At 41.1% G+C, this 27,022-nt stretch overlaps 1 protein-coding gene across 2 annotated transcripts in view; it reads right to left on the reverse strand.

The window, feature by feature from the left end:
* Window positions 1–15,146: 15,146 nt before the first annotated feature.
* NUBPL (nucleotide binding protein like) overlaps window positions 15,147–27,022 on the reverse strand; it is a 36,502-nt gene continuing 24,626 nt past the window's right edge. Inside the window, exons 8-11 of one of the 2 annotated variants that reach the window (XM_018554157.1) lie at window positions 24,996–25,081; window positions 21,688–21,802; window positions 20,533–20,621; window positions 15,147–15,377 (exon numbers count right to left, since the gene is read on the reverse strand). In XM_018554157.1, the coding sequence (XP_018409659.1) occupies window positions 15,327–15,377; window positions 20,533–20,621; window positions 21,688–21,802; window positions 24,996–25,081 (341 nt within the window). In that variant the 3' untranslated portion in view covers window positions 15,147–15,326. Of the gene's footprint in view, window positions 15,378–20,532; window positions 20,622–21,681; window positions 21,803–24,995; window positions 25,082–27,022 lie in introns of both variants that reach the window. The other variant, XM_018554156.1, reaches the window with a different exon arrangement.

Here is a 27,022-nt window from a genome sequence, read left to right on the forward strand (position 1 = left end):
AACAATCTACAACCATTTAATGTTTCTTATAAATATTACTAGCCACTTACATTTTGTGCATTTAGAAACACATCAATCCCTTTGTTTAATCACTCTAGAGTTGCCTAGAACCAGCTCCTCTGCAAGACCTTTCCACATTTTCACAGCTCTTACTTTAACATATGGAGGTGAAACATTTTTTTTTTCCAAATGCAAAAAGTGCCCCCTTGTCCACTATAGTCACCTTATAGTGAACAATGTTGTACTATACGTTCTTTTTAAGTTTTTATATACGGTGATCATCAACCTCCTTTTACTAGTGCCATATCAAGAGAGAATAAATTAAATTCAGTTAGCATTCCCTCACACCATTCATGTGCAAGGAAAATGGAACAAACAGGAATTTTGCTTGCACATAATTGGATTGAAGCCAGCACAGCTTCCCCACATTCAATAAACTAGGTGAAAATTATCTTGCAAAGTGAATACGTTCTACTTGTTTATTTAATCAACCCTTTGTGTACTCTCTTCTGGCCAGCTGTTCATCCAGGCCTGATTATTAAAACATTGATATAGTTATGATAAGATTATCAGAACATACAGTCATTTAAGCCCACCCATTTATTACAGCAGCCAAAGAAAATGACAAGTATTTGTTGCTATGTTTGTTATGGGGTGCTGAATTTTGCACACTGCTACTTATTAAATATGTAATAATAAATTATAATATTAAATAAACAGTTTTCCATGTTCAGTGTTTCTTGGGATCCAGGTAATAGAATCAGAAACAGTATTGATGGACATAAGTTAAATACCTATAGCAGTGGCTATATACAATGACCACGTATTGTATGAATCTTTAAAGAGACCCTCATACGATTGGTATGACATATATTTATAAATATTACCAGAGGTGCAAAAAATAAACTTTTCCATGAGCAACATGAATCTTTCATCATGTCTTCCACTATGCAGCAGGGACTAGCAAAACATTAGCTAATCATTGGCGATCAGTATAGTGTCCTCTGCATCGAGGGAACGGCAGTATACTTTTCACTGTGCATCACTCTGAATTGTTCCAACAAACATTTTATTATTCCTTTAAACATCCTTTATTACTAAGCAAATGAATGCTAGACATCTATTTATAAACTGTTCTCATTCTAATTTAATGAACAAAGTCATTTCTTATATTATTGTAGTGCTTCTGCCGTGCACAAATATAGATGGATATTGATTTCATAATAAACAAGCAACAGTACTGTTCATATTTTAGACTCCAAAATCCTAGGGAAACACTGAAAGAAAGACGAGCCTCCATAAAGGCAATCAATATATATTTCAGCTGACTATTTTGAAGTAAAAGATATGATGGAGAATGCAGTGCAGAGGTTGGTAATCACACGGTTTTTCATGCTAGCATCATTTATTCATTTCAGTTTCATGCGGATTATGCTCATCATTTTATTAAAAAAATGAATGCACTTAAAGGAGAAGTTTATGAATGCACTTAAAGGAGAAGAGGTTTATTTTTTTTTAACTCAAAGTTTATTGTCTATAAATTTGCAATAAAACATTATGAGTTTCAGCAGGTCTTCTCGTCTTTCTTTTGTTTTACAGCAAAGGACAGAGTGGGGGGGATTCATCAAAACTGGAGCAGACAGAATCATCTGCAGCAATTGGCCATAGTAACCAATCATCTTCTCTCATAGTAACCAATCATCTTCTCTCTTCAGTTTGTTCCGTTAAGCTTTGAAAATGAATGAGAGAAGCTGATTGGTTACTATGGGCAGCTATTCTTGATTCGGCCTGCTCCAGTTTTGATAAATTCCTCCTTTTACTTGCATTTTATAAGTACAAATTACACAAAGACATAGCAACAATATTAACAGAGATAGCGTAGTTCAGACAACACTACCTAGCAAAATCAGTTAAGGTGAAACTGTGCTTTAAGTTTAAAGGAACTAAATATATTCTAGGTGCATCAAAACAAAAGTGTGTTTAATGTCTTATGGTTCTTTTTTTTTTCTAAAGCAGCCACAGCCTGAGAAAAAAAAGCCTGTCCCCACAAACAGCTCAGAATGGGACGCTGTGTGGAAACATTGGTCTCAATGCAGAGGTCTGACAAGCTCCCTACTAAGACATACCTGTAGCTCTGTAATCAGCAAAGCTCATGCTGCCCGCTAAATGGACTGGGGTTTCAAGATGTGCTGCTCAAGCTCTTTTGAAGAAGCACAAAAAAAAGGGGAAGGTTGAGGACCATAGACACAGTGGTCGGCCAAGGAAACTTAATGCAGCAGATGAAAGACACATCATGCTTACTTCCCTACGACATTGGAAGATGTCCAGCAGTGCCATCAGCACCAAACTGGCAGAAATCAGCGGGACCCGGGTACACCCATCTACTGTCCCAAGAAGTCAGGCCAAAATAGGACTTCATGGAAGAATTGAGGCCAAAAAGCCATACCTCTGACATGGAAACAAGACTAAGCGACTCAACTATGCACGAAAACATAGGAACTGGGGTGCAGAAAAGTGGCCGCAGGACTGCTCTGGACTGAAGTTAAAAGTTTAAATATTTGGCTGTAGCAGGAGGCAGCAACAGTGAAGCATCATGGAGGTTCCTTGCAAGTCTGGGGCTGCATTTCTGCCATTGGAGGTGGAGATTTGGTCAGGATCAATTGTGTCCTCAATGTTGAGAAATACAAGCAAATACTTATCCATCAAGCCATACCATCAGGGAGGCATGTGATTGACCCCAAACATACAGCCAATATCATTAAGAATAAGAACCATCTTCAGCGTAAAGAAGAACAAGGAGTCCTGGAAGTGATGGTTTGGCCCCCACAGAGCCCTGATCTAAACATCATCGAGTCTGTCTAGGATTACATGAAGAGACAGAAGGATTTGGGGCAGCCTACATCCGCAGAAGATCTGTGGTTAGTTCTCCAAGATGTTTGGAACAACCTACCTGCCGAGTTCCTTCAAAAGCTGCGTGCAAGTGTACCTAGAAAAACTGATGCTGTTTTGAAGGCAGTGGGTGGTCACACCAAATATTGATTTGGATTTATATTTTGTTCATTTACTTTGCATTGTAAATTGATAAAATAAACTAACACTTTTATTTCTGAAAGCATTCTTCCTTTACAGCATTTTTTCACACCTGCCTAAGACTTTTGCACAGTACTGTATATACGCATATATGTTTGTACTTTTGTGTGCACACCCTTATGCAATAGGCTGTGCACGCCTATGATTTCATGTGTATGTTATCTCACCAGAAAGAACAGTGTATATTGCATACATGGTCACAGAAGCAAGACCACACTTCAAGAAACGATATAGACGAGCCTTCCATAGTTCTTAGTAGCTCCTATTGTAATTCTAGACAGTCTGTTTTCAGACCTTAATGCCAACTATGTTAATGCTTTAATGGACTTTAGCTTAACAGTTTCCTGTCAGGTTCAATATACTATACTAAGCTTTTTAATATAGATTAGAGCATTAACAGCAAATGCTGTGCAAAGCTGCAGTAATGCTTGTGTAAAATCATGGGTTTAAAAATGCCATCTCTCTTGGTAATGGGTCTAGTACAATATTAAATAGCATTTTATTTATTTTTATAGTTTTGTGCCAAACACTTTTGTGGTAACTCAATAAGCAGCATAGAAATGGGAAGTCATCCTCAGTTGATTTCTGGGATCACAATAGCATTCTAAGCTCCTTCTGCAAAGACTTAGCAGCTGATTTACTAAAGAAAACATTTCCACCCTAGCCTGTTTACTTCAAAAAAACTACGGCAATCGGGGCCAGGAAATTTCTGTTTTCTTAAACCCCTCCTAATCTGATTAGGTATTCAAAGTGAACATATGTGTCAGTACCTTAAGTAAAATAGACCCCCATGGAAACTTGGTTTAGATCTTTACTGTCAAATTATATTGACTTATAGTGAACATATTACATGAACACCTTTGACCTTCCATAGTGTGACAGGGGAATCCCAGCTTTAGATGATCTCTGTGTTATGCAATGCCAGCATCTCATAGCATTTTTTTCTGTAGAACAATTTAGTCCTTGTTTGCCTCTTATTTATTGAAAACAACCTACTTTCCTCTTTCAACCCTCAGTCCTTAGTTACCTTAGGAGTTAAAACAATCTCTGTATATAGGCTCCCTGTCTGACCTCCTTCGCCCCCTTTTATCTTCGTTCTCTCTTCCCTCTCCCAGTTCCCTCCCTGATTTCTGAGGGGCTGACCATCCTACTTTGCCCTTCTAGTGAGTTGTTGCTTGAACACACATTTTCTTTCCCTCTTGATTGACTATGTTATATTTTAAAACTACCTCTAACTTTGTAGCAAACTTCCCCTTCCCCTATGCTGTTGCGGTCCTCTGTGTACCTTGAAATTTATATGCATTTGCTTATCCCCTGTAAAATATTGATTCACATTGCATTTGAAATCTGTGTGTTAGCTCGCTGATTTCTTAAATCACTTTATCTGTCTTTCTTATAAAATAGCTTAATGTTATGGCCCTTTGGGCCACCCTGTATGTTGTTATATCTGAAAAAATTGTGAATGGGAATAGCTTGGTCCTTAGTTAAACAGTCAAAGTGTTCAACAAAACATTGTGCACAGAGAAACAAGTAAAAGCAAGCAGTGTAGAATGATTTGGTAGAGCCAAAGGAGCACCTGATTTAACCACTTGAAGACCAGGTGTTTACACCCCCTTCCTGGCCAGGCCATTTTTCAGTATTCAGCGCTGTGGCACTTTGACATTTATTCGGTCATGCAACGCTGTACTGAAACTAATTTTATACCATATTTTGGGGACAGATAGAGCTTTATTTTGGTGGTATTTAATCACCACTGGGGTTTTTATTTTTTTTACTATATTAAGGAAAAATTACTGAAAATTTTGAAACATTATGTTATAATACAATTATTATTATTAATTTTTTTGGTAAAATATAAAAGACAGCGTCACGTCAGGTAAATAGACACCAAACATGTAAAGCTTTAAAATTGCGCGCACTCGCAGAAAACTACCATACCCAAAATTGACCATAGGCAACCCTTTAAAAGCTTTTACCGCTCATCAGTTTAGTGTGATCAGTGATTGATGGCACTAGAATTATTGCTCTCACTGCGACTTTTGCGGCTATATGTAACATGTGTGGCGTATTGGGCGCAATCGTCGTTTTCGCACATATGCGCACCCAACACATGTTTGCATGCGTGTATGTATGGGTGGGGACTTTCAATAAAATGTTGTGTTTTAAAAAAAATTATTTTTCATTTGACTTTTTTTGTGTGCAAATTTATTTTTTTTCCCACTTAACTTTATTGTTATCACATAGGGGGCTAAGAAAACCCCCCTTATGTGATAACACAGAGGATGTGACAGGTCCTCTTTATGGTGACATTAGGGATCTCCAAGACCCCTAATGCCACCTAGGGACCTCCGAAGAAGCTAATGAAGCAGAGATCTGCTTCATCAGCTTCTGAAGCTGGTGAGTGACACAACAATGCGGAAGTGATGTAATGTACACCACTTCTGCATTCTGACACCGGAGAGGGGACCGGAGGGAGTTCGTATACTGATCTACCTTTGATCCCCTGTCACAGAGCCACCATTCTGGTCCCAGGCTCGCACTGGGCACAGCGGACCCCGGGACCACGGGTGTGTGTGTGGTTGGGGCCACGGACTGGCACGTTATACAAGTGATCGCTTGTATGTAAACAGGCATCGCTGGCTGTTTTTCAATTTTGGCACTTTCCCGCTCGCGAGTGGGCATAGCTGACGGGACGTTTAAAAATGCCCGCTCAGAGCCAGAAAGCTCCCAGCCGGTGGATTCTTCACAACGGCTGGCCAGGAGGCGGTTAAAAATATGATTTTTTTATTTTTGTAAAATCTTTTCTTTGGAGTCCATTGAGAGACACAGCTCTGAAGAATAGACAATATTGCCTTGTCTGCTTAGCAGGATAGAACACAAAGGAATTCTAATTTCCAGTGGAGGAGAGCCATACATTAGCGTGTATTCATCCCAGGGAGCTACCAAGGCACCCCCCACATCCACCCTTGGATCCCTCGCTCTGGGCACAAATCTGTCCACCTTTTTGTTGTAACAAGAAACCAGAAGATTGAAACACCTCTGGATGGAGAGACCTGATCCAGACTTTGCCTGCTGAGAAAATCCACCTGTCAGTTTTCTACTCCTGGAATATGCACCTTTGAAATTGCTGCAATCTGAAGTTCAAATATATTTCCCTTGCAGCCAACACACTCCTGGTACCTCCCTGGTGAATGATGTATGCCAACGCTGTAGCATTGTCTAAATTCATTCAAATCAGACACTCAGACGGAAGGCTGGTTCAGTGAAACAACACCAGATGAATTGCCCTCATGTCCAGGGAATGGATCAGAAGCTTGGATTCCTCCAGAGAGCAACAACGCTGAACAGATCTCCCCATCCCAAGAGGCCTCCCAATCCCACAAGACTGGCGTCCATCATGCAAATCTTCCAAGTTATGGGAAGAAACGACTTACCCATTGTCAAAAGAGGGGATGTCAACCACCACGGCAAAAACATCCAGGCCGGGGCACTCAATCTGAATATCTTGTCCAGCAATAGAGGAGACTTGTCCCTCGCTGTAAGAATGTTCCTCTGTACGTGGAATGGAACTGAGCAAAATGTACCACATCGAAGGTTAACACCATCAATCCCAGTATTCTCATGCAGGTTCTCTGAAAGGAATGGTGATGGGATCGAAGTGACCAAACTTGATCCCGGAACTTCAATATTTTTATATAAGGAAGAAACACTTTTGTGTGAAGGGTATCCAACAAAAGACCCAAATACTCCAAGCGATGTGCTGGAACTAGTGATAGCTTCTTGATGTTCAGAATCCACCCGAAGTCTTCTAATGTCCGCAGCACCATCTAGATCTTGAGCTCCAAGATAGGAAGTGACTGTTCTTGAAAAGCTTGTCTAAGTATCCTATAATCTGAATGCCCTTGCGACAAAATAATCCCAGAACCAGAGCTAGAACTTTTGTAAAAAACTCTTAGAACTGAGGCCAACCCAAAGGGAAGAGCCACAAATTGATAATGAAAGTCGCTTAACACAAAAAGGAAATAGTCTGGGAAATAAGGAACCTAGCCAATAATGGTTGAAGAGCCGAACCAATTAATGAATACATGGCACGAGAAAGATTCTCCAATTTTTTTCTCTAAGTAGGATCCTTAAAGTGACACTAAACTGAGGAGTTAAATCTTAAAAATACATTCAAGTACTCTATTAATAAAAATGTATCTTATTTGTGTATCACTCGGCTGTAGATCCTGAAATCATCTCTGAATTTGTGCTAGCACTGTCCTTCCTTGAGCATGGTGGCTACTTTTGTTGCTCCCCCATGGTCCCTGTGTGTGTTGTAAAGTAGCAATCGCTCCGAGCTCACTCCCATGATAGACTATGATTTCAATACAAATTAGCTTACTAAACATAAGATTGTAGTGCATCACGGGAGCAAGCTTGGAGCAGTGGCTACTTTACAACACACACAGGGTATTCTTTCTTGAATCTTGGTGTGCTCTGTTTATTTCTTACAGATCATTGCAGGAATACAGCATGAAACTTTGCCTCTGGCTGCTCTCTGTTCTTGTAGAGAGTGACTGGTCTTGTCTCCACCTTCTCCTGTAGTCTTCTGCAGGCAGCCTGTAGTGGGTGGGCCTGTTGGGTCCCTCCCACAGCTCTGCTCTCTGAATGAGTTATGTGCAGCACAGTGATGATGTCACTGCTATTCTTACAATGTAATAATTGAGTTTGCAAATTGGATTTATATCCTTTGGCTATTGAGCAATATATTTAATTGAGTGTTTATATGCCTGGAGATTAACTTTAAAGTATACTTACTCTTCAAAATGCTTCCTCAAAGACCTCAACACACAAAATTATGAAGTATTAGGTTGCAGTTGAGCTAAAATATGTGAGCACACTACTCAAACCAATGAGCCTCATGTCTAGAGATTCCTACATTAACCTTTGGTCACTGGAGTCCTGTGTTCAATTCCAACCAAGGATTTTGTTTGCATGTACTTTGTGTTTACATGGCTTTTCTCCCATATGCAGAAAGGTTAACTGGCTTCCCCTAAATTAGTCCCTGTGTTAGTGTTTGTATGATTGTGGCTGGGACATTGGATTGCCAGAGGAAAGACTGATTACAGTGGGATATAAATAGATGTAAATTCCCTTTGTTGAAGAAAAAAAAACCAAATTAAAAACCAAACACATTTCTGTACTCCATGCATCTAGTAGTGGGTAATTTCATTTCTTTTAGATAGAATTTCTTATTTCGTATTACAGGTCAGTTAAAGTTTAATTTCCCAAAACCTGCATTACGGTTAATGCTTTTAATGTCAGCATTCCAGAACATGTCAATTAAACGGTGACCTTTCAAGTGTTTTGTGATCTTTTCCTGACAGACTATATAATCCACCTTGTATTCCTTTTAGTAATCTTCAGATAAAAATTAAACAGCTGTAACTTAAAGCAGACCTTTACACTCAAAAATCTAATTCTACCAATGCATCCCTCTATGTATGATGAATAATAATAACATAGACATGTCAAGTGGAAAATGCTGTGATTATGAAATACTTACACTTGCAAAGCATTCACTTCCTGCTAACATGTTAACTGGGAAATCTCATCTGTAATCCTATGACATCTCAGGGGAAGGCATTTTCAGGGAAGGCATTTTCCTCCCCATGGTCACATGTCCTAGTCACATGTGCTACCATTTCAGAAGTAAATGGAGAGCTAGTAATCTGCCCTTAGTTAACATGTCCACTGTGAGAAGACTGGGGGAGAAAAGAGAAATAAGGTATGGAAAGAATACAAAGCCGGCAATTATCTAGAAGTATGTGTTTGTAGATTGCCATTACTAAACATTTCTAAAAGGTGTGTTTGTTGTTATTTTCAAGATATGGGTAAAGAATATCTAAAGCCATTTTTATTAGTTTTGGATAAAGTAAGGTTAAAATGCCTGCCAGTTCTATTTCATTTGTATCCCAGTGGGGAGAATTACCTTTAGTTCCTGTCCTGTAGAAACAACAGGAAATAAGAGGATATCTCTCTCCAAAGTAAGTGCTGCACCCTCTTGTCAATTGTCACCTGAACACTAGCCATGATTGAAAGATTTCCCCTCTATTTCTGTTCTGGTGACAGGTGTTTTACACCCCCCCTGCTCTACCCCAATTTTTTAAATGTTGGTGTTCGGTGCGATTTATATCCCCATTCGTGCAAATAAAAAACATGAGCTTCTCTTATCTTATCTTCCTGCAAGCAAACAACAGTATATCATCATATTCTGTTACTTTCAATTTGATATGCAAAACTATAGTCAGCTGTACATATGAAGACATCAACATCCATACAGCTTTTACTTCTTCGGTATGAACCAACAGATGCACACATCTTGTAGGGGCTACAGTAAATCCTACAGGAATTATTTGTACACTCCTGTAGGGGGCTAAAAGTGTGTGTATAGGCATTCCACATAGGAATCTAGCTCTGATCAACAGCTTCTTATTCCAGTGGAACTGATCAGTTCAGCTCCTTTGCTTGACTCTGCAGAGTGGCGCGCACAGTAGCCGCACCCTATAATGGAAAAAAAAGAGTCAAAGTCCAGTTTGTAAGGAAATGCAGAGATGTCTCTAACTTCCTCTTAAGCCTGGATGATGGTATGAGGGTGGGCCGAACTGCTATATCTGGTAATCTGCTTGCTAATAAGAGACAGCAATAAATATTACTAGTGAATGTGATCTGTAGCTTCAGAGATGCATGGAAGACTGAATCATTTAAAGGATACCTGTAAGCTCTTCATACTACGATCTTGCCATTGCTATGGAAATACTGACTTTCTGCAAGTCAATATTTACTTGAGATTTTTAAAGGCTGCAGCAGCACATTTAGGAGGTGCCTGCTGTATAGTCTTAGTGTTCAACTCTGAAATTAAAGATATGTTTGCTGCATTCAGGAGGTGGCACTGGCAAACAGAAAAAACACTGATGGACAACCTCGCCTCTAACTGCCATACCTCAGTTTTGTGAGCAAGCAGTACATAGAGCCAAGATGTTCAGAGGTGGGACCTCTGTCCCTCAAAGGGAGTCAGAGAAAAAGATTTTACAGCAAGTACCAAAATCTTATTTTCTTAATTGTCCATTGAGGAACACGGGGATATCATAGACGTGTGGGACATCCAAAAGGTGGTCAAACAGAGAGGTGGGAGATAGCTACTGAATGATCCAACAGCCGTGGAATCTTACTAGAAGAGTATCCAAAGGAAAAGTGTCTGAGGGCCAATGAAAAAATGGAGAAGTATGGATTTGGTACTATAAGGAAAGGCCCCAAGAATATATCTGGTGTTCCAGAGCAGGACAGGTAGTACCTCTAGGGGAGAACGTTATCGGAGGATAATGGGTCACAACAGTAAAGTGGAGGACAACTCGGCAACCACCATAATGTAACAGGGGGTGTGTGAAAACTTAAATCTACAGCAAAAAGAGGTATAAAAAAAAACAACCAAAACAAGGATGTTTTTAAGGTAAAGGCTGAAGCCTAGGATGCCTAAGCCTGAAACTCAGGGAAGGAATGTTGGACACACAAAGTATGTCTTGACCAGAATCAAATGAAAAGCTGGTGATTAAAGCAGAATTCCCCTAATCCTTGCTTGCAAGGAAAGGGAGATCCAAAATAAAAACAGTCCTCTAAAGGGAGAGAGGGGAGGAGACCTCCCATGTAAAACAAATAAAAGGTATTTGATGCTGCACCCATAAAGGAATGGGTAGAAAGATTTACACACTTATACAAAAAGGGAAGGCTAAGTGAGGATGCACGGTAACACAATAAACGTGCAGGGATGTCATAATGCATGTACGAGAAGGAGACCTTCCAACTCACACCAATAGCTGACATTGAACAGTTACAATACAGATTATCAGCTAGGGGAATTATGTATTGGAGGTAGTAAAGTGCTGTGTCTGTCGATCTTCAAATGAAATACAGAAAAGGGATAATTCTTTGTGTTAGAGAACAGGACCCTCTCAGTAATAGGAGGGAACTTCAGGTGCAGGCTTTCAGAAATGGATTTGATAAAATGGACTATTATAAAAAAAAAAAAAAAAGGTAAGGAAGTGGAAATGTTTGGAGTCATATTGGGTCTTTGAGATGTTACATAACAGTTGAGTCCATTACACATGCATAGAACCTATCTTGACTATGTTGCTATAGTAACAGGGAAACAGCATACAGGCACTCATGACTAGAGCAGACCTAAAGGGAAACAGTCATTGAGAGGCTTACACAAGAATCTTAATCCTTAGTCAAATTACTGTAATGTCTATTTTAACCTTACTTATGAAATGGTATCTATTGCTTATCTACATTCCTTGGCTGTTCCCCTACTTGGCATGGATTTGACTCTAGAAAAAAGTCAGGGGTCACTGAACATGTATGATAACATCAAATCACAGGAGTACTGTAGTTAAAGTGTATGTCAAGGCATAATAAAAAAAGCCCCACATTAAATATATCTCTGCCTCATATGCACATTTTCCTATGTTTTATCCCTTTAAAGATCCTGCAAGCACAGAAAATTACTTTTTGATCTGCCAGAAATGCAGTCAGGTTCTAAGTCTTGCTTTGGGCTAACAATACACAGGGTTTTGAGGAGTGAGTATTGTCCATCCTCTCAATGTCTTTTACTAAACTACCCAAGCACTCCTACTCTCAGATCTCTACTACATAAAGGCTAATTATTCTGTAGTTCAAGATAAGACCTAAGAGGGCTCTTCGAGAAAACACAGAAAGTGTACAGAGAACACAAGGTAAGTCTGACAAGCTAAACAATTTTTTTGTATTGTGGCAGTGCGTGGCAATGCCATGGTGTCTTTTGGCAATATAGTCATCCAGGACTCTCAGCCAGGGGTGCTGAGCAGTTCCAGAAAGCACAAACGTTTACTGGGAAAGAGCTGGCAATTCTTCCCAGGTTTTCCGGATTTGGCCTGGGTTCCTGGAACGGAGAGATTTCAAAGAGCATTGGGAGGGATGGAATCTCCATTCCTGGGTCCAGACTTTAGTGTTGACCAGTACCGAGTGGTTGTGCACCTGTGCACAGCCCTTATGAAGAGACTGCTGGTTAATGTTCAGGGTTCCACCTGGGAGACAGAGCAGATCTCTGTGCAGGAGTCAGGAGGGCTCCACCCTGGAACCAGTATGTGTCTGGAGGAGTGTATCACCTGTGTGGTGAAGAGACTAGCCTGTGTGGCAAAGAGGACAAGAAACAGCCTGTGTACCAAGCGTGTTGGATGCAACCTGTCTGTGAAAGGTTTTGTTTAAAGGAACAACCTGAAGTTGGTGAGATTCTAAAAATCTTATGTTGCTTACAGAAAAGCTGTACTTTTATGTTTGAAGACCCCTGCAAGGGAAACACCTGTGTGGACTTTTATGTTTGAGTTAATAAAAGTGGGCAAAGAAGCCCTTAAAAAGACGTGGTAAGTGAGTGGAAGTGTCCTTAATGTGCTACCATTGGAAGCTAATCCTCACAGTATTTATCAAAGAAATATAACAAAATGCTTGCAAAAGGTTTTACAGCTATTCCTCACCTAATGTCCGAGTTCCGTTCCTACGGCTAGGTCGTTAAACGAATCACTGTATAGAGTGAGGAACTGTATACAGTACTGTATAGTGTTGGAGATGTACAGTACTGTACAGTAAATCAGTCAATAAAGTACTTACCGAGACTAGCAGCGGAGAACAGAGTCTAGCAGTGAAGAAGGTGAGACGATGCACTGCCGCTGCCACGTTCCTGTACGTACGGTTGGAGAGCTGGTCATAAGTGCGAGTGGTTGCAAAACAGGTACCGGTAAGTCGTTAATTGAGGAATAGCTGTATTTAACAGACCAAAATGGAGCAAATAAGATAACTTCTTTGTTAGGGTTTACATACACTTAAATAGGAATGCCACATCTACCCAGCTCTGTTACTTGACGCTATTATATACACTCAGAAGCTGTGTTAAAGCAAAGGCAGCAACTGATCTCTGATCAACTACTGGAGAAATAAAAAGTCAAACCATTTTCACCTGAAAGAATACTGCATTTGTCTTTACTCCGAGTTTGATGCCGATGTACATGAGCCCTAATAGTTTAAAATAATTAATACTATTCTTGTATAACTGTGATTAGTCCTCTTTACATACATTATTTACAAAATACTTCATCATTGCGAGATACAATTCCAGCATTTACAACCCCCATATCTCTTTCTCACACTATTTGTTTGCTACAAAAAATAAAGCTGTCACTGCTGTACCTCTTATGAAAATGCGATTTGCCTGTTTTGCTGACTCAGACTTTAAAACTTTTGGTTAACTTACTGAAGGCAAAAAGCTTGTTCATTTTGCAAAATAATTTTCTCTTTGCTTAGTAAATGAGGGGAAGCTTTGCTGACTTCATCATCCAATCAAGTGCAAGTTAAAATCCTGTTGCTTTTTTTTGCTTGCGTGTGATTGGGTATTCTTGGCAAAGTGAATGTTTTTACCACGTTCTTTAAAAAGGAGAACTATGAGGCGAGTGAAAATCACTCAGCCTCATAGTTCTAGCCGACCTGTGACAATGAATCTGTCACAGGTCGGCTCAATAGATTGGGAAGTGAGCGAACACATACCGTCGCTCGCTCACTTCTCGATCCATCCCTGCAGAGAGCCGTGACTGTCACTCACGGCTCTCTGCAGGGATCCCCCTCCCCTGTACGATTCTCCAGCGCTGACTGGCGGAACGGACGGGAGAGGGGGCGGGTACAGCTGGCTCTGCCTCTCGATAGGCAGAGCCAGCTGTCAATCACGTAGCTGGGTGGATCTCGACAGTAATGTCTGGATCCGTCCCGGCTGTGGCGTCTCAGTATACCGCGAGCTGTAGCTCGCAGTATACTGAGCTTAGGGTGACGGGAGGACGCTAGTTTGTGTCCTCCAGTTACCCTTAGGAGAACTATGGGGAAAAGCCCTGACCCCATAGTTCTCCTTTAAGTTGTAGGCAAGCACAAAGGCCAGGCAACTAACATTTTCAAGTCAGAAATAGTAGTCTTAATTTTGCCCTCATGATAGATTTCCTTTAGTACAAGTGTGCTTGAAGACACAAAGGAGAAGATATTTGTCTGATAGAAAGGATAACTATAATACAGTGGTACATCGTTTCACGAACGCTTCTGTTCGCAAACAATTCGGTTTGCGAACTGGAAGTTCGGCAAAATTTTGCTTCCGTTCACAAACTCTGCATTGGGTGACAAACACAACCGCAGCCATCTTCTCTGCTCTGACACATGGCCGTGACTTCCTCTAGTCGAGATCACAGTTTGATTCGGTTCGCAAGCAATTCGGTTCGCGACCAGAAACGTTGAATGAATTAAGTCCATGAACCGAGGTACCACTGTACTCACAAGCCAGTGGGATGGAGGGTGGTGGCACAAGACAGTTGGTCGTGAAGTATAAATCTGGCCCTGAATACAGTTTGCTTGGTGGGGGTCAGTGTTGTGATCTCTGCAGTAACTACTTACTTTTTAACTTGTTTTATATCATTCAGAATAAAATTCCAAACATGAGGCAGATTAGTTATTTAGTCATTTAATAGATTAGACAAATGAACAGCCCCCAAGGAGCACAAACTACAGATGACAGAAGGTGAACACTGGATAACTGTTCCCTGTCGGTCTGAGTTCATACATATTTAAATTAGCCTGATTGTCAATAGATGCAGCAATTGTTAAGAGCTTACACCGAAGCAGATATCAAAAGAGGAATAAACTAAACTGGTAGGAAAAAAAAGTTTAGAAATGTAATTCAAGTTCTTTCAAGATCCAACAGGAAATAACAGACACATACTGGAGGGAATTTATCAAAACTGGAGTAGACAAAATTTGGAGCAGATTTGCACTGTAACCAATCAGCTTCTCTGTCTCATTTTCAAATCTTAACTGAACAAATTGAAGAGAGATGCGGTTTGGTTGCCATGGGCAACTGCTCCAGAGTGTGTCTGCTCCAGTTTTGATAAATTCCCCCAACTGTATATTTGATATATGGGCTACTGTACAAGATAACATTTGCCAGCTTAGGAAAGTCCCATCTCCACAGCAACTGAACATCTGAAACAACCCAGTATCCTCATCTCAAGTTTACTGTACTGTGACCATTCTGCTATACAGGCCGATTGCCAGTGGATGCTCAACAGACCCTTCTGTTCTGTAGAACTGGCACCGTCGGTTTCTTTTCTTGCTCTCTACTTGGCTGTACCATCTTAGGAAATTCTCTTCATTATTTCTTTAGCAATACTTAAATATGCCTTGGCCTACAGAAATAAAAGGGTGAGACTATAAGAAATTAAAGAAACAATTCAGTAAATATCAACATTACCCAAGCAACAGTGCCACCCTTAACCTACAGATACTGTACCTTTGTTGTTAGGAGGTCTGTAGTCTGTTAATTCAGCTCCTGTTCAAACATATTCAAATTCACGCACTACACAGTAGGTTCACTTTAAGATTCAGGAAACTGGCTGGGTTGCTTTTATTGTTGGAGCTTTTTAGGCACACAAACATTCAATATGAATAACCTCTGCTGCATGAGTTATACACTTCTTGAGCCTTAAAAATTAAATGATCACACCCAAAAGAGTAATAGTAAATTACTCAATAAATAAATAAATATTTGCATTATGGAAAACAAAAGAAAACGATCAAAGCTGCTGTGCTTTAAGTGTAAAACACCCAATGGATAAATAAATAAAATGCACTCCAATATAAATACCTGTGTACAATTAATCCATAAAATAACCAAGTCAATTCATTAGATCAATAAATACTCAATAATTTGATAAACCTATAATAGTCCCAAACTGTGAAAAATAGGATTTTTTTAATACTCACTGTAAAGTCCTTTTCTCTGAGTTAATTGAAGGACACAGTGGAGATCTTCAGATCTAGATACCGATGGGTTATATAGAACCACCTTCAGTAGTTGGACACTAGGCACAAAACAAAAGCTCGCCTAGGGGCGGCCCCTGATGGTGGCCAAACCCCCCGAACAGCTAGAAGGAGCTCAGTTATTTACAAAGCAGTACAAACAACCAAAGGACACAACAAAACAATTAGAGAGATGGGTATTGTGTACTTCAATGAAAAGGATTTTACGGTGAGTACAAAAAAAATCCTATTTTCTCTTACGTTCACTGAAGGACACAGTGGAGATCTTCAGATCTAGAGATCAAAGGAATGTCCCAAAGCAGTAACTACCGAGGGGTGAGAAATTAACACTCCCCCAGGCAGGGACATCACACCTTAGCCCACAAACTGAAGGCACACAAAGGTCCGACCCAAAAAAGACAACAGCAATGCTGCAGAACCATGCAAGATTCGACAAGTAAACAGAGAAAACTGGGCATTCAGGTCCGATTCTGGCCGGAACACACTGCATTGCGGCCGGCTCACTATTTTGTGGGGCCGGAGGGGGCGTGGCGGGCCATTGAAGTGGAATACAGTTTACACCATCTTACTGATTTGCAAGATTGGACAAATAAACAGAGCAAACTGGACATGGCAGCCAGACGCATAGGAGTGCAGACCTAGACGGAGGAAAAAGGTCAATGGAAAATAGGTGTGCGAACAGCCCCAACAGAACCACCAAGATATCTCAAAGCAACAGGCTGGAACCACTCTGGGGACTAGCAAGACAATAAGCTTGCAAGACGCTGAGATCCGTAAAAATGAACAAACATAGGCATAGCACAAATCCCAGCCAGGCAACAAGGAAGAAACATTCCGAGGACAAGCAGCAGAACAGAGAAATGAAAGACAATGTCCCAACAGGACAAAGGCCATAAAAAAAAGAGAAAATTCCCTGCACAAAAGGTACGTTCACACCATATGCAGTGCGTTCCAGTCCGATTCTGGCCAGAACGGACTGCATCGCATTGTGGGCTGCTCGCTATTTCGTGGGGCCGAAGGGGGCGTGGCGGGCCATTGAAGTGGAATACAGTTTATACCATCTTACTGCTTTTCTGGATGGTCACTTTGTTGTATGGACATGGTTTATGATTATCTTGGTGACTAGGGATGCACCGATACCAGTTTCTTCAAGCACTATTTTGATCGCTGCAAGCACTATTTTGATTGGCACCGGACCGCAGGCACAATGTGACTTGCAATCCCGTGCGGGTGATCATTTAATTCACTTCAATGGCCTTCCACGCCCCCTCTGGCCCCACGAAATAGTGAGCTGGCCGCAATGCGATGCAGTGCATTCCGACCAGAATCGGGCCGGAACACACTGCATATGGTGTGAACATACCCAAAAAGAGAACCAAGATTCCCAGCAGGGAGATTAGGTCCCTTCTAGCTGGTAGGGGGTTTGGCCACCATCAGTAGCTGCCCCTAGGCTGAGCTTTTGTTTTGTGCCTAGTGTCCTACTCCTGAAGGTGGCACTATACTGTATAACCCATCGGTATCTAGATCTGAAGATCTCCACTGTGCCCTTCAATAAACGTAAGAGAAAAATTAATTTTGAGCATCAACATGTAAATAAATATAGTGCAAAAAGTTAAAGATGTTCATAATGTCACTATTAGGGATGCACCGATACCGATACTAGTATCGTTATCGGTGCCGATACTGAGTTTTTTGGCGAGTAAGAGCATGCTCCTGATGCCTATCCCAATACTGGAACTTCTAGTATCAGGAAGCTGGGCGGCAAGTCATTACACACCATCTGGCTTCCTGACTGGAAGCTGGCTCCATGCTCTCTTGTCACTTCATGATTGCATGCCGCCCAGCTTTCCAGCTAATCAGGAAGCCGGGCAGAGAGCCATTACACGCTGCCCGGCTTCCTTAATGGGAGTTCTGGTATCGTCGAGTACTGGAAAAAAATAAAATCGGTACTCGTACTCGATACCAAAAAACTGGTATCGGTGCATCCCTAGTCACCATGATAATCATAAACCATGTCCATACAACAAAAAGTGACCATCCAGAAAAGCATTAAGATGCTATAAACTGTATTCCAGTGACTGCTGCGCTCCAAGAAGTGCTTTTTCCAAATGCTTCCCTCACCAGACCAAAATGACCATCTGGGATCACTTTAATCCTCATACCACTTTATTCTGTTTGATTACATGGTGACAGTGGTATGAGGATTAAAGTACTGTGAATCAGAGTGGATTGGCGGATGAAAGGCTTGGCGACACCGGATTGTTGTACTGGATGAATGTGACTACTCCTGATCGGATTGGCTATGATATCGAGCTGTGTATGGCCTTCTGTACCCAGATAGTCATTTTGGTCTTGTAAATGAGGCATTTGGCAATAAGCACTTGGAAAACACACTTTTTGGAGCACATCAGTCACTGGAATACTGTTTATACCATTTTACTGCTTTTCTGGATGGTCCCTTTGTGTTGTATGGACACAGTTTATGGTTATTATGAACTTCTTTAATGAACTTTGTTGATGCACTAAATAAAATTTCACAATTTGGGACTATTATAGCGGTGTATCAAATTATTGAGTATTTATTGATCTGATGAATTGACTTGTTTATTTTATGGAGTGATTGTACACAGGTATTTATGTTAGGGATTTTTTACTCAGTGCACTTTATTTACTTAAATAGTACATTTCTGAACCATAAAAATGCCTTTATAAGACCACTGTTAATTATTTATCCATCCTGCAGCCTGGGCTGCTGGTTTTTGGTCTTTGCTGCTGCCAAAGCATCTTCAGCATGTGAGACATTCAGAAATATGTTGGCTGTAGGCCTCCTCGCTGATCGCTGTGGTTTTATCCACCAGTCTCTAAATCACTATTGTATCCTGTGGTGACGCAGAGGTCAGTGGGAGGAGCGCCTGAGGCATGCGACAATCCCAGATATGCTGGATGCAGAAAATCCTTCACGCAGCAGTAGCTTTGCAACAAGGTGAAATTCCATGGCATGGGTTGCAGGGCAAGTAAGTATTAACTTTGTTGTTTACTTATTTTTTGGAAACAACAAAGTAATTAAAACCTCAACATAACACCTAAACCATGGGTGGCCACAATATATTGTGTTAAGATCTACTTTTCAAATGACGAGCTACATGAGATCTACCAACGAAAAATAACCCCTCCCTCTCTCTCTCTCTCCTGGCTCACCTTGCTGTATAGTACAACAGGCTGTGTAAACTAATATTCTTTGATGTAATACATAGCACTTCATCCCCCGGAAAGGTGTCAGGGAGCTTGGCTCAGCAGACTCAGGCTAATAGGTAATCATGTGTGCACAGCAAAATAAATATACCAAAATGGAATAAAAGGGGCCGCATTCACACTCTTCGTGATCTACCAGCATCAACTTTGAGAGCTACTGGTAGATCACGATCTACATAATGGGCACCCCTGACCTAAACCTTGGACTGCCGCAAGAAGTGATTTCAGCTAAGAGTGTGGAATCATTCAAGAAACTCCTAGACAAGTTCCTTGGTGACCGTAACATAAAGGGGTACCAGTACTCTTAAGAGCAAAATCACACATGGACTCATATACACACACACCAGCTCAAACATAAATGTATACACGCAATAGGTTGGACTTGATGGACTTATGTATACTAATGTATTTATTCAACCTCAAATACTATGTAACTATTTAGCATATCACTCTCTTAAAGTGTATTTCCACTTTTGCAGCCAAATTGGGATAACACCTATTTTATATCTGTTATATGTTCCCATTCATATAGCATAAGCTAAAAATAAAATAAAAAATGCTTGCAGTTGAAAAATTGCTTTTACGTGGGTTAGGGGTTCTTAGCTGCTTAATGGTTAACATTTCTACATGCTTCTCCTTCTTTGTAATGTTAGGAGAGGCTGTGAGTGTTTAACCCCTTCGTGACTGACGACGTACAGTGTACGTCGCCAGCATCGGGGCTGTTTAAACAGACTCCCGGTGACTTTTGCCACCGACCTCAGTCATGAAGGGGTTAAAAGATTAAAACAGCCTGGCTTCTGCATTCAAATGTTAATGAAGTTAATGAGAGAAACACAATCCTCGAATTTCAGTCACAAGTCTTTCTAGAAGGACAGATGACTGTGAAGGTGCCGACTCAAACCTAGAATCAGCCATGTTGCCTGCTGCAACAAAACATCTAAAAAGGTAAGAAATATTTTTTGAAATATATTTTTTGGCATGCTGTGTGAATGGGGACATAACAAACATACAGGGTTTGAGGGGTTTTCTCAAATTTGACTGCAAAAGTAGAAATACATTTTATTCTCTGGGCAGACTTTTATTGTGACCCTTAGAATCAGTAAAACCAGCGAGTTATTAGGAGAAGCAAACCACTTAATCTACTAACTAGCAATGAGAAGGGGTTTTTTTTGTTTTTATTACAAAACTCCATGTAAGGAGCACCTTCTACATTCCTGAGATCCTTTTATAAAACACAACAATATACAATGACAGTTTTATATTACTCACCTCTCCACTCTCTGGAGCAGATACCACTACTGGCTTTCCCATGTCACAGGTTTCTCGAATGTTAATATGCAGAGGGATGTCACCTAATACCAATAAATGTCATAGGTTCAATTGTTTTTCTTTTCTTTGCCTCAAAACATTATATATCATCAGTGAAGTCTGCAAAAGTTGTAAGAAAATACACTCTACTGTCTTCAAAGTGCATATGGGAGTCCATGAGTGGTGTTACACCTACTGCTTTCAATAGCTACTGTGAAGGGGCAATTCCATGCCAAAGGAATCTGTCTCTAAACATCTCTTATGTGTATTCTAAACCCCAAAGAATGTGATACTAGGGCTGACAGAAAATTTTCTTTGGCTCAAATATCAAATAAAGACAGATCACAAAATTCACTTCACCAAATCAGTGTTCAGTTCAGTAAAAATCTGTACCTGCTGGTACCATATGAATCTAAAAGTTATAGCACTCTGTCCCATCCACTGGGTCACACCTACTCGGACAAAATGCGTTAGGTTCGGGAAATCGGAACGTTTTCTTTTAAAAATACTGTATGCAAGCAGACAATCATCCAAACCTTGAATCAGGATTGATGGGACTGGACAATTTCCCACAGGTTATGATATCTGATGCAGAGACAAGTCCAGAAAGTGCTACCTTGGTACACTACATTGTATTCACATGCTATTTAAATCTCCCAATTGCACTAGCATGGAAGCTACCATAAATATATGTAAAAAAATAAAAGTTGAACCTTTTTATAAAAGGTTAATCCCTCTTCCAATATTCATCTATTAAGCAACAAAGACTCCGTGAAGCAGAAGGGCCTCTGGCATTTGACAATGTCTAATGTCTGAGGGATTGGTTGTCGTATCAGGAGGTGCAGGGCTTGATCTTATCTTGTAGAGTAGTTGCAGCCCCTTGTACAGACTAGGACTGGAATCCAAAGGGATCCAATGACTCAGGGATTAATTTGAAGCCTAATAAAGATGCTTGCAGACATTACAAGGTACTGCAGTTTGACAGTTACTTTAAGTTCTTTTTAGGCCAGCTAAGGTAACGCTGCAGAGAAAAATGTTTATTTTAAAACTGTCAAATCTTGTGCATTTACATTTAGTGATTACAGATTATCACATCAACAGTACTCCTACCTAGAATATCCAGTCCCATGGAAGCAGCAAGTTGAAGTGCACCATCTTTTCCAAAGATATGGGTTTCATGATTACACTTAGGACATTGAAAAACACTCATATTCTGCACAAGACCCAGCACCTGCCAGGAGACAAAATCATAATTTGTACGTTTATTTCTAAAAAGGCAGAAGTTAATTACTGGCATGAAGAAAGTCCTACAAATACAGGGTCCCTGCTGCAGCACAAAAAACTAACAAAATAAAGCAGGCCCACGTGCTCTCAAGTAGTCCTTTTAGTCAGAATGCGGATACTTGTTCCAATTGAGCTGATCCTGTTGCTTTTTCTCCTTGGATAAGTGTAATTTCCTGCAGTTAAGGAGCACTGTTACATGGTCTGGCACAGTGACAAGAGGGAAGAAGACAGTAAAACACGGGAATAAGCAACTGGAGAAGTGACAGAAAGGTAGTGACTGCCACTGGACCCGGAGACTGACAACCACTGGACATAGTAATGGACAACCTCTACACCAGAGACTGACAACCACCAGATCCTGATCACTAATGGACACAGAGATTGACCACTGCAACAGCCAAGGAAAATGACTACTAGACCTATGGATTGACCAATGTTGAAACCAAAGAGTTATCACCATTACTGCTAGAGAGCGGCCAACATTAGACCCTGGGACTAGTCACTTCTAGATGCAAGAAGTAACCGTCACTACAGCTAGGGACTGACCACCACTAGACCCAGGGACTATCCACATTTACAGCTAGGAAGTAACCACCACTAGATCTAGGGTCCAACCATCACTAGAACTAAGGATCAGCCAGAGAGTCATCACAACACCCAGAAAGTGATCAACGTTATAGCCATGACCACTACATAAATACCACAATAGCTAAGGAATTATCATGAAGTTAACACCACAGCTAAGGAACAATCAGCACTACAACCAGTAAGTGATATTCACGTACATTACCAATATAGCCAGGGACTGTCCACTATGTTCTCTTTATCACAGCCCTAGAACGACTACCATATTATCAGCACTATAACACACAAAATCCAGAAAGTGATACTAAAGTATTACCTGCACAGCAAGCAAAGCAGCATCACGATAACCATTTGTTTGCTACACTCACAAATCTAAAATTCCCCACTCCTTTTTAACCAGTTGACATCCGCGGTGTTAAACCCCCTTCCCATCCAGGCCATTTTTCAGTATTCAGCGCTGCGGTACTTTGACTGACATTTATTCCGTCATGCAGCGCTGTACTGAAATGAATTTTATACCCTTTTTTGGGGACAGATAGAGCTTTCTTTTGGTGGTATTTATTCACCACTGGGGGTTTTATTTTATTACAATTAATTGGTTCCAATGCACCAGAATTTATGACATGCTGCAATTAGCTGCTCTGCCTGCTCAGGGCCATTGCACTATTTATGATCTCTAGTACTCTAGATTGGTCTAAGTCATAATGATAGTCCCCATTTACTTAAAGCGGACATTTACACTCAAAAAAATCTACCAATCTCTCATTATTATGATGATTAATAATAATAATGTCAGGTGTAAAATGCTGTGATTACTGAAATACTTACACCTGCAGAGCATTCACTTCCTACTTTGAAAGGGCAAAATGACCTCAGTTTGGCAAAGCAATTCACACTGGGATTGCCTTGTCATCAGCAGAGCATTGCTGGGAAATCTCATCTATAATCTCATGAGATCTCAGGGAAAGGCATTTTCCTCCCCTGAGATGATGTGCATGGTCACATGTCTAGTCACATGTGCCAGAAATCATGGAATTAATAGGATAGCTAGTAATCTGCGCTTAGTAAACATGGCCACTATCAGGAGACTGGGGAAGAAAAGAGAAAGGTATGCAAAGAATACAAAGCCATCAATTATCTAGAAGTATGTGTTTGAAGATTGTCGTTACTAAACATTTCGAAAGGTGTGTTATTTTAAAGTTAGGGGGTAAAGGTCCGCTGTAAGTGTATGTGCTAGGCCAGACTGCTATTATTCTCTTTGTTGGTCATATCTTTGGCATCATATTCATACTGTAAGCACAAGTACTGGAGACTGCATTGAACCCAGGCGGAGCAGCAAATCTGACTTTTGAAATATAGGGTCTAGTTGACATTATCCATGCAGCCGCAATCCAAAGAGAACCTCACTTACTTTCTAAAGTATATATTTCGTCTCTCTTTGCTTATTGTATCAAGAAGTCTGCAGTGACTGCGTATATGAATATCTTTCCAGCATCATAAGCATAGATTCTCAGATGACCAAATTACAAACCAAAGGGAGTGGGGTCCCTGGGGTGAAAACTAAAGAAATTACAGCTGTGCTAACAAGGAGGAGAGAGCAGAGTACGCAGTTTGTGCGTTGATGCTTCTCCTTTTTCCAATCTGCTGGCTGCAAACAACGAGGTGACTCCCCTGTATTCCTCAACTCTAACAGGGAAAGTGGTGTCACCATCCTGGCTGTGCTGCCTGGCAAAAGTATATGAATCACACCAGTGGCGTCACAAGGGAGAAGCGGTCCACACTCGGGTGACACCATTGGAGGGGTGACACTAAAATGACTGACAGTCATTTTGGTGTCACCCCCTCTAAAAAAGTCGGGCACTTGGTCATGGACCGAGAGCCCGACAGTGTCAGGAGGAGGGGACCCGGCGGCATACCTCATCCCACAGGGAGAACGACCCCTCCTCTCTCTGCCAGCGTCCATCACTAAGATGGCCGCCGGCAGGTGTCAATTAGATAGCCACACATTTGCAATGACGTAATTGCGCACGGTGACGTCATGCACATGCGTGATGACATCATAGCGGGGTGTCACCCGGTCCCCGCTCCTGGGTGACACCCGGCCTCGGGACACCCCTGAAATCACACAAGTGGACAGAATTTACAATCCTTTGGCAGACAAGACAGTTTACCAGTGTATTTTACCTGGGTGTTGAAGCAATTTGCCTGCAGTTCTGCTTTAAGATCAGTAGACACTGTCAACTCACTTTCTTGCCTAGTTAAGATTAATCATCCTTATAGTTTAACAAAATATTGGCTATTACCAAGCAACATACCCTGAACAAAGCAAAATTTAGAAGTGTTTTACTCAGCAGGACTGAACATAAAAATCCTGATTATATTGATGCTCTTTGTGAGATAGTTACAAGCTTTTACCAGAACAAAATGTGAGCGGCTGAAAAAAAAAGATGATGTTGTGAGGGTGAGATCCTCCTCCTACATAAATCTATCAACCCTTCTTGCTTTACAACAACATTCAAACTAAAGTAGTGATGAGGAAGGAAAAGTGAACTTACAGGAACGTTGACTTTCTGAAACATTTCAGCCCCTCTGCGAGCATCCAGCAGTGCAATGTCCTGGGGAGTGGAGACTATCACAGCCCCTGGGAAGATGAATCATTCAGTTACTTTGCTCCCACTCACTGCCTGGAATGAGATCCCTCTCCCACTGCCTCTTGATGAGAACATGTACTGACCAACATGCTGGGTCAGGGGAGGGAAAGGCACAATTAACTCATTTAAGTTAGCAAACACTGCGGCCTCATTGAAAAACGTCCACATGTCATTGCGGCATTGATGATGCTTCACTGGAAGCCTATTGAACATTTTAGAACCTAAACAGATGACAAACACATACCGAATGTGATGTCTAGATTTCTTACACTCATAGGGGGAATTTATGAATGTGTTTGCATCAGATTTTTTTATATCACAAAGACCAAAATGTCATGCTAACTAACCGCAAATTGTATCCCTGTTCTGCACCTTTTTCTAACAGGTCTATTTACAAAAGGGTGAAGAGTTTGGAGAGGTCAGGAGAAGTGAACATTCTAGAACAACATATCTGAACTGGAAAGTGAGCTGAATTGGAGAATGTTTCCAAATCAGCTACTTTGGAGAAGGCAGGAGAAGTGAACAATCGAGACCAAAGTAGCTGATTTGGAAACATTCTCCAATTCAGCTCACTTTCCAGTTCAGCTATGTTGGCCTAGATTGTTCACTTCTCCTGCTTTCTCCAAACTCTTCACCCTTTTGTGACTAGCCTGTATGTGTTCTTGTGACATATTCACGATTGCGACTCACTGCATGCGTTATGTGACAGTTCCCATAATTTCTCAACTGCACAGTAATTGCACACAGCATTTGCGACATTAAAAACTCTCCAAAGTGGCGCACAGTCCTCCTGAGCACTTCTTAAAGTATTGCAAAGAATCCTCAGCTAAGTACTTCAGAGTTATTCAGATGTCATCCAGGAGGTTACCTGCAAGCTTGTTACAGTTTGGAGACAGGGGCAATTTACAGACAATTCTCCTCACGAAGGCATTTAAGAATGAAACAAACTGGAATAAATCTGTTGCCATTTGCCCCTGGAAATCAGGGATGCAACAGTTTAAAAGACGCTGATGATGTGATGAAATATATAAATTACCCCCATTAAAAATTGTATCTAAACCCAAAAGTAAAACTGTTATATATTACAGCTCACCAATCCTTAAATGTGATGGCTGCTTTAGTTTTCTTTATTATAGCTTTATTTTCCCATGTATTTTCATGTGGTGATCCAGCCAGCAGGAGTGTCACCAGGCTGGGTGTCACCCGGTGCACACATAATTATGTATACACGCGGCGTCATTACGTACGCACGTAATGACATCTCGCGCATTTCACTGCCGGCGGCCATCATGGGAATGGACTCCGGCAAAGAGAGGAGGGGACGTTCACCCGGTGGGGTAAGGTATTCCGCCAGGCCCCCTCCTCTCTTGTGCAGCTGTCAGGCTCTCAGTCCATGACCAAGTGCCTGACTTTTCAGAGGGGGTGACACCAAAATAACTGTCAGTCAACCCCTCTGATAGTCTCTCCCTGTGCGGGCTGCACCCCCACACCTCCCTTGTGATGACACTGCTGGCCAGCAAAGGTGGCAGATAGAGGGTTGAGACAAGCCATTTACCACTGACAGGGATGCTTAATAATCAGCTTTTATTCATATATATAAAATCTTTATGCCAAAAGGAAAAAAAAACAAAAAAAACTGTTGCTGTATCTGCTTAAAATGTGTTAGCTGGAGTTCAGATTTGTTAGGTCAAATTCATCTAAATTTGCTGGCGCATCTAACACCACCCTCCCGACAGGGCATCAATGCTGCTGTCCAAGGGTGACTCCATTGCTCCTCCATAGAGTGGAGTTACTCTAAGGCCCGGTTCACACCTGGGCGATTTGTAGCACGTTCCTACGCTCTGCGTTGCGCGTTTCCATTGGGATACAGCCAGGTAGCCCTCGAAAACGCACGTTTGTTGCACGTTTTTTAACCGTGAATCGGGCGACAA

Source organism: Nanorana parkeri, unplaced genomic scaffold, assembly GCF_000935625.1.
Source record: "Nanorana parkeri isolate BGI_ZX_2015 unplaced genomic scaffold, ASM93562v1 scaffold144, whole genome shotgun sequence".
Classification (NCBI taxonomy): Eukaryota; Metazoa; Chordata; class Amphibia; order Anura; family Dicroglossidae; genus Nanorana; species Nanorana parkeri.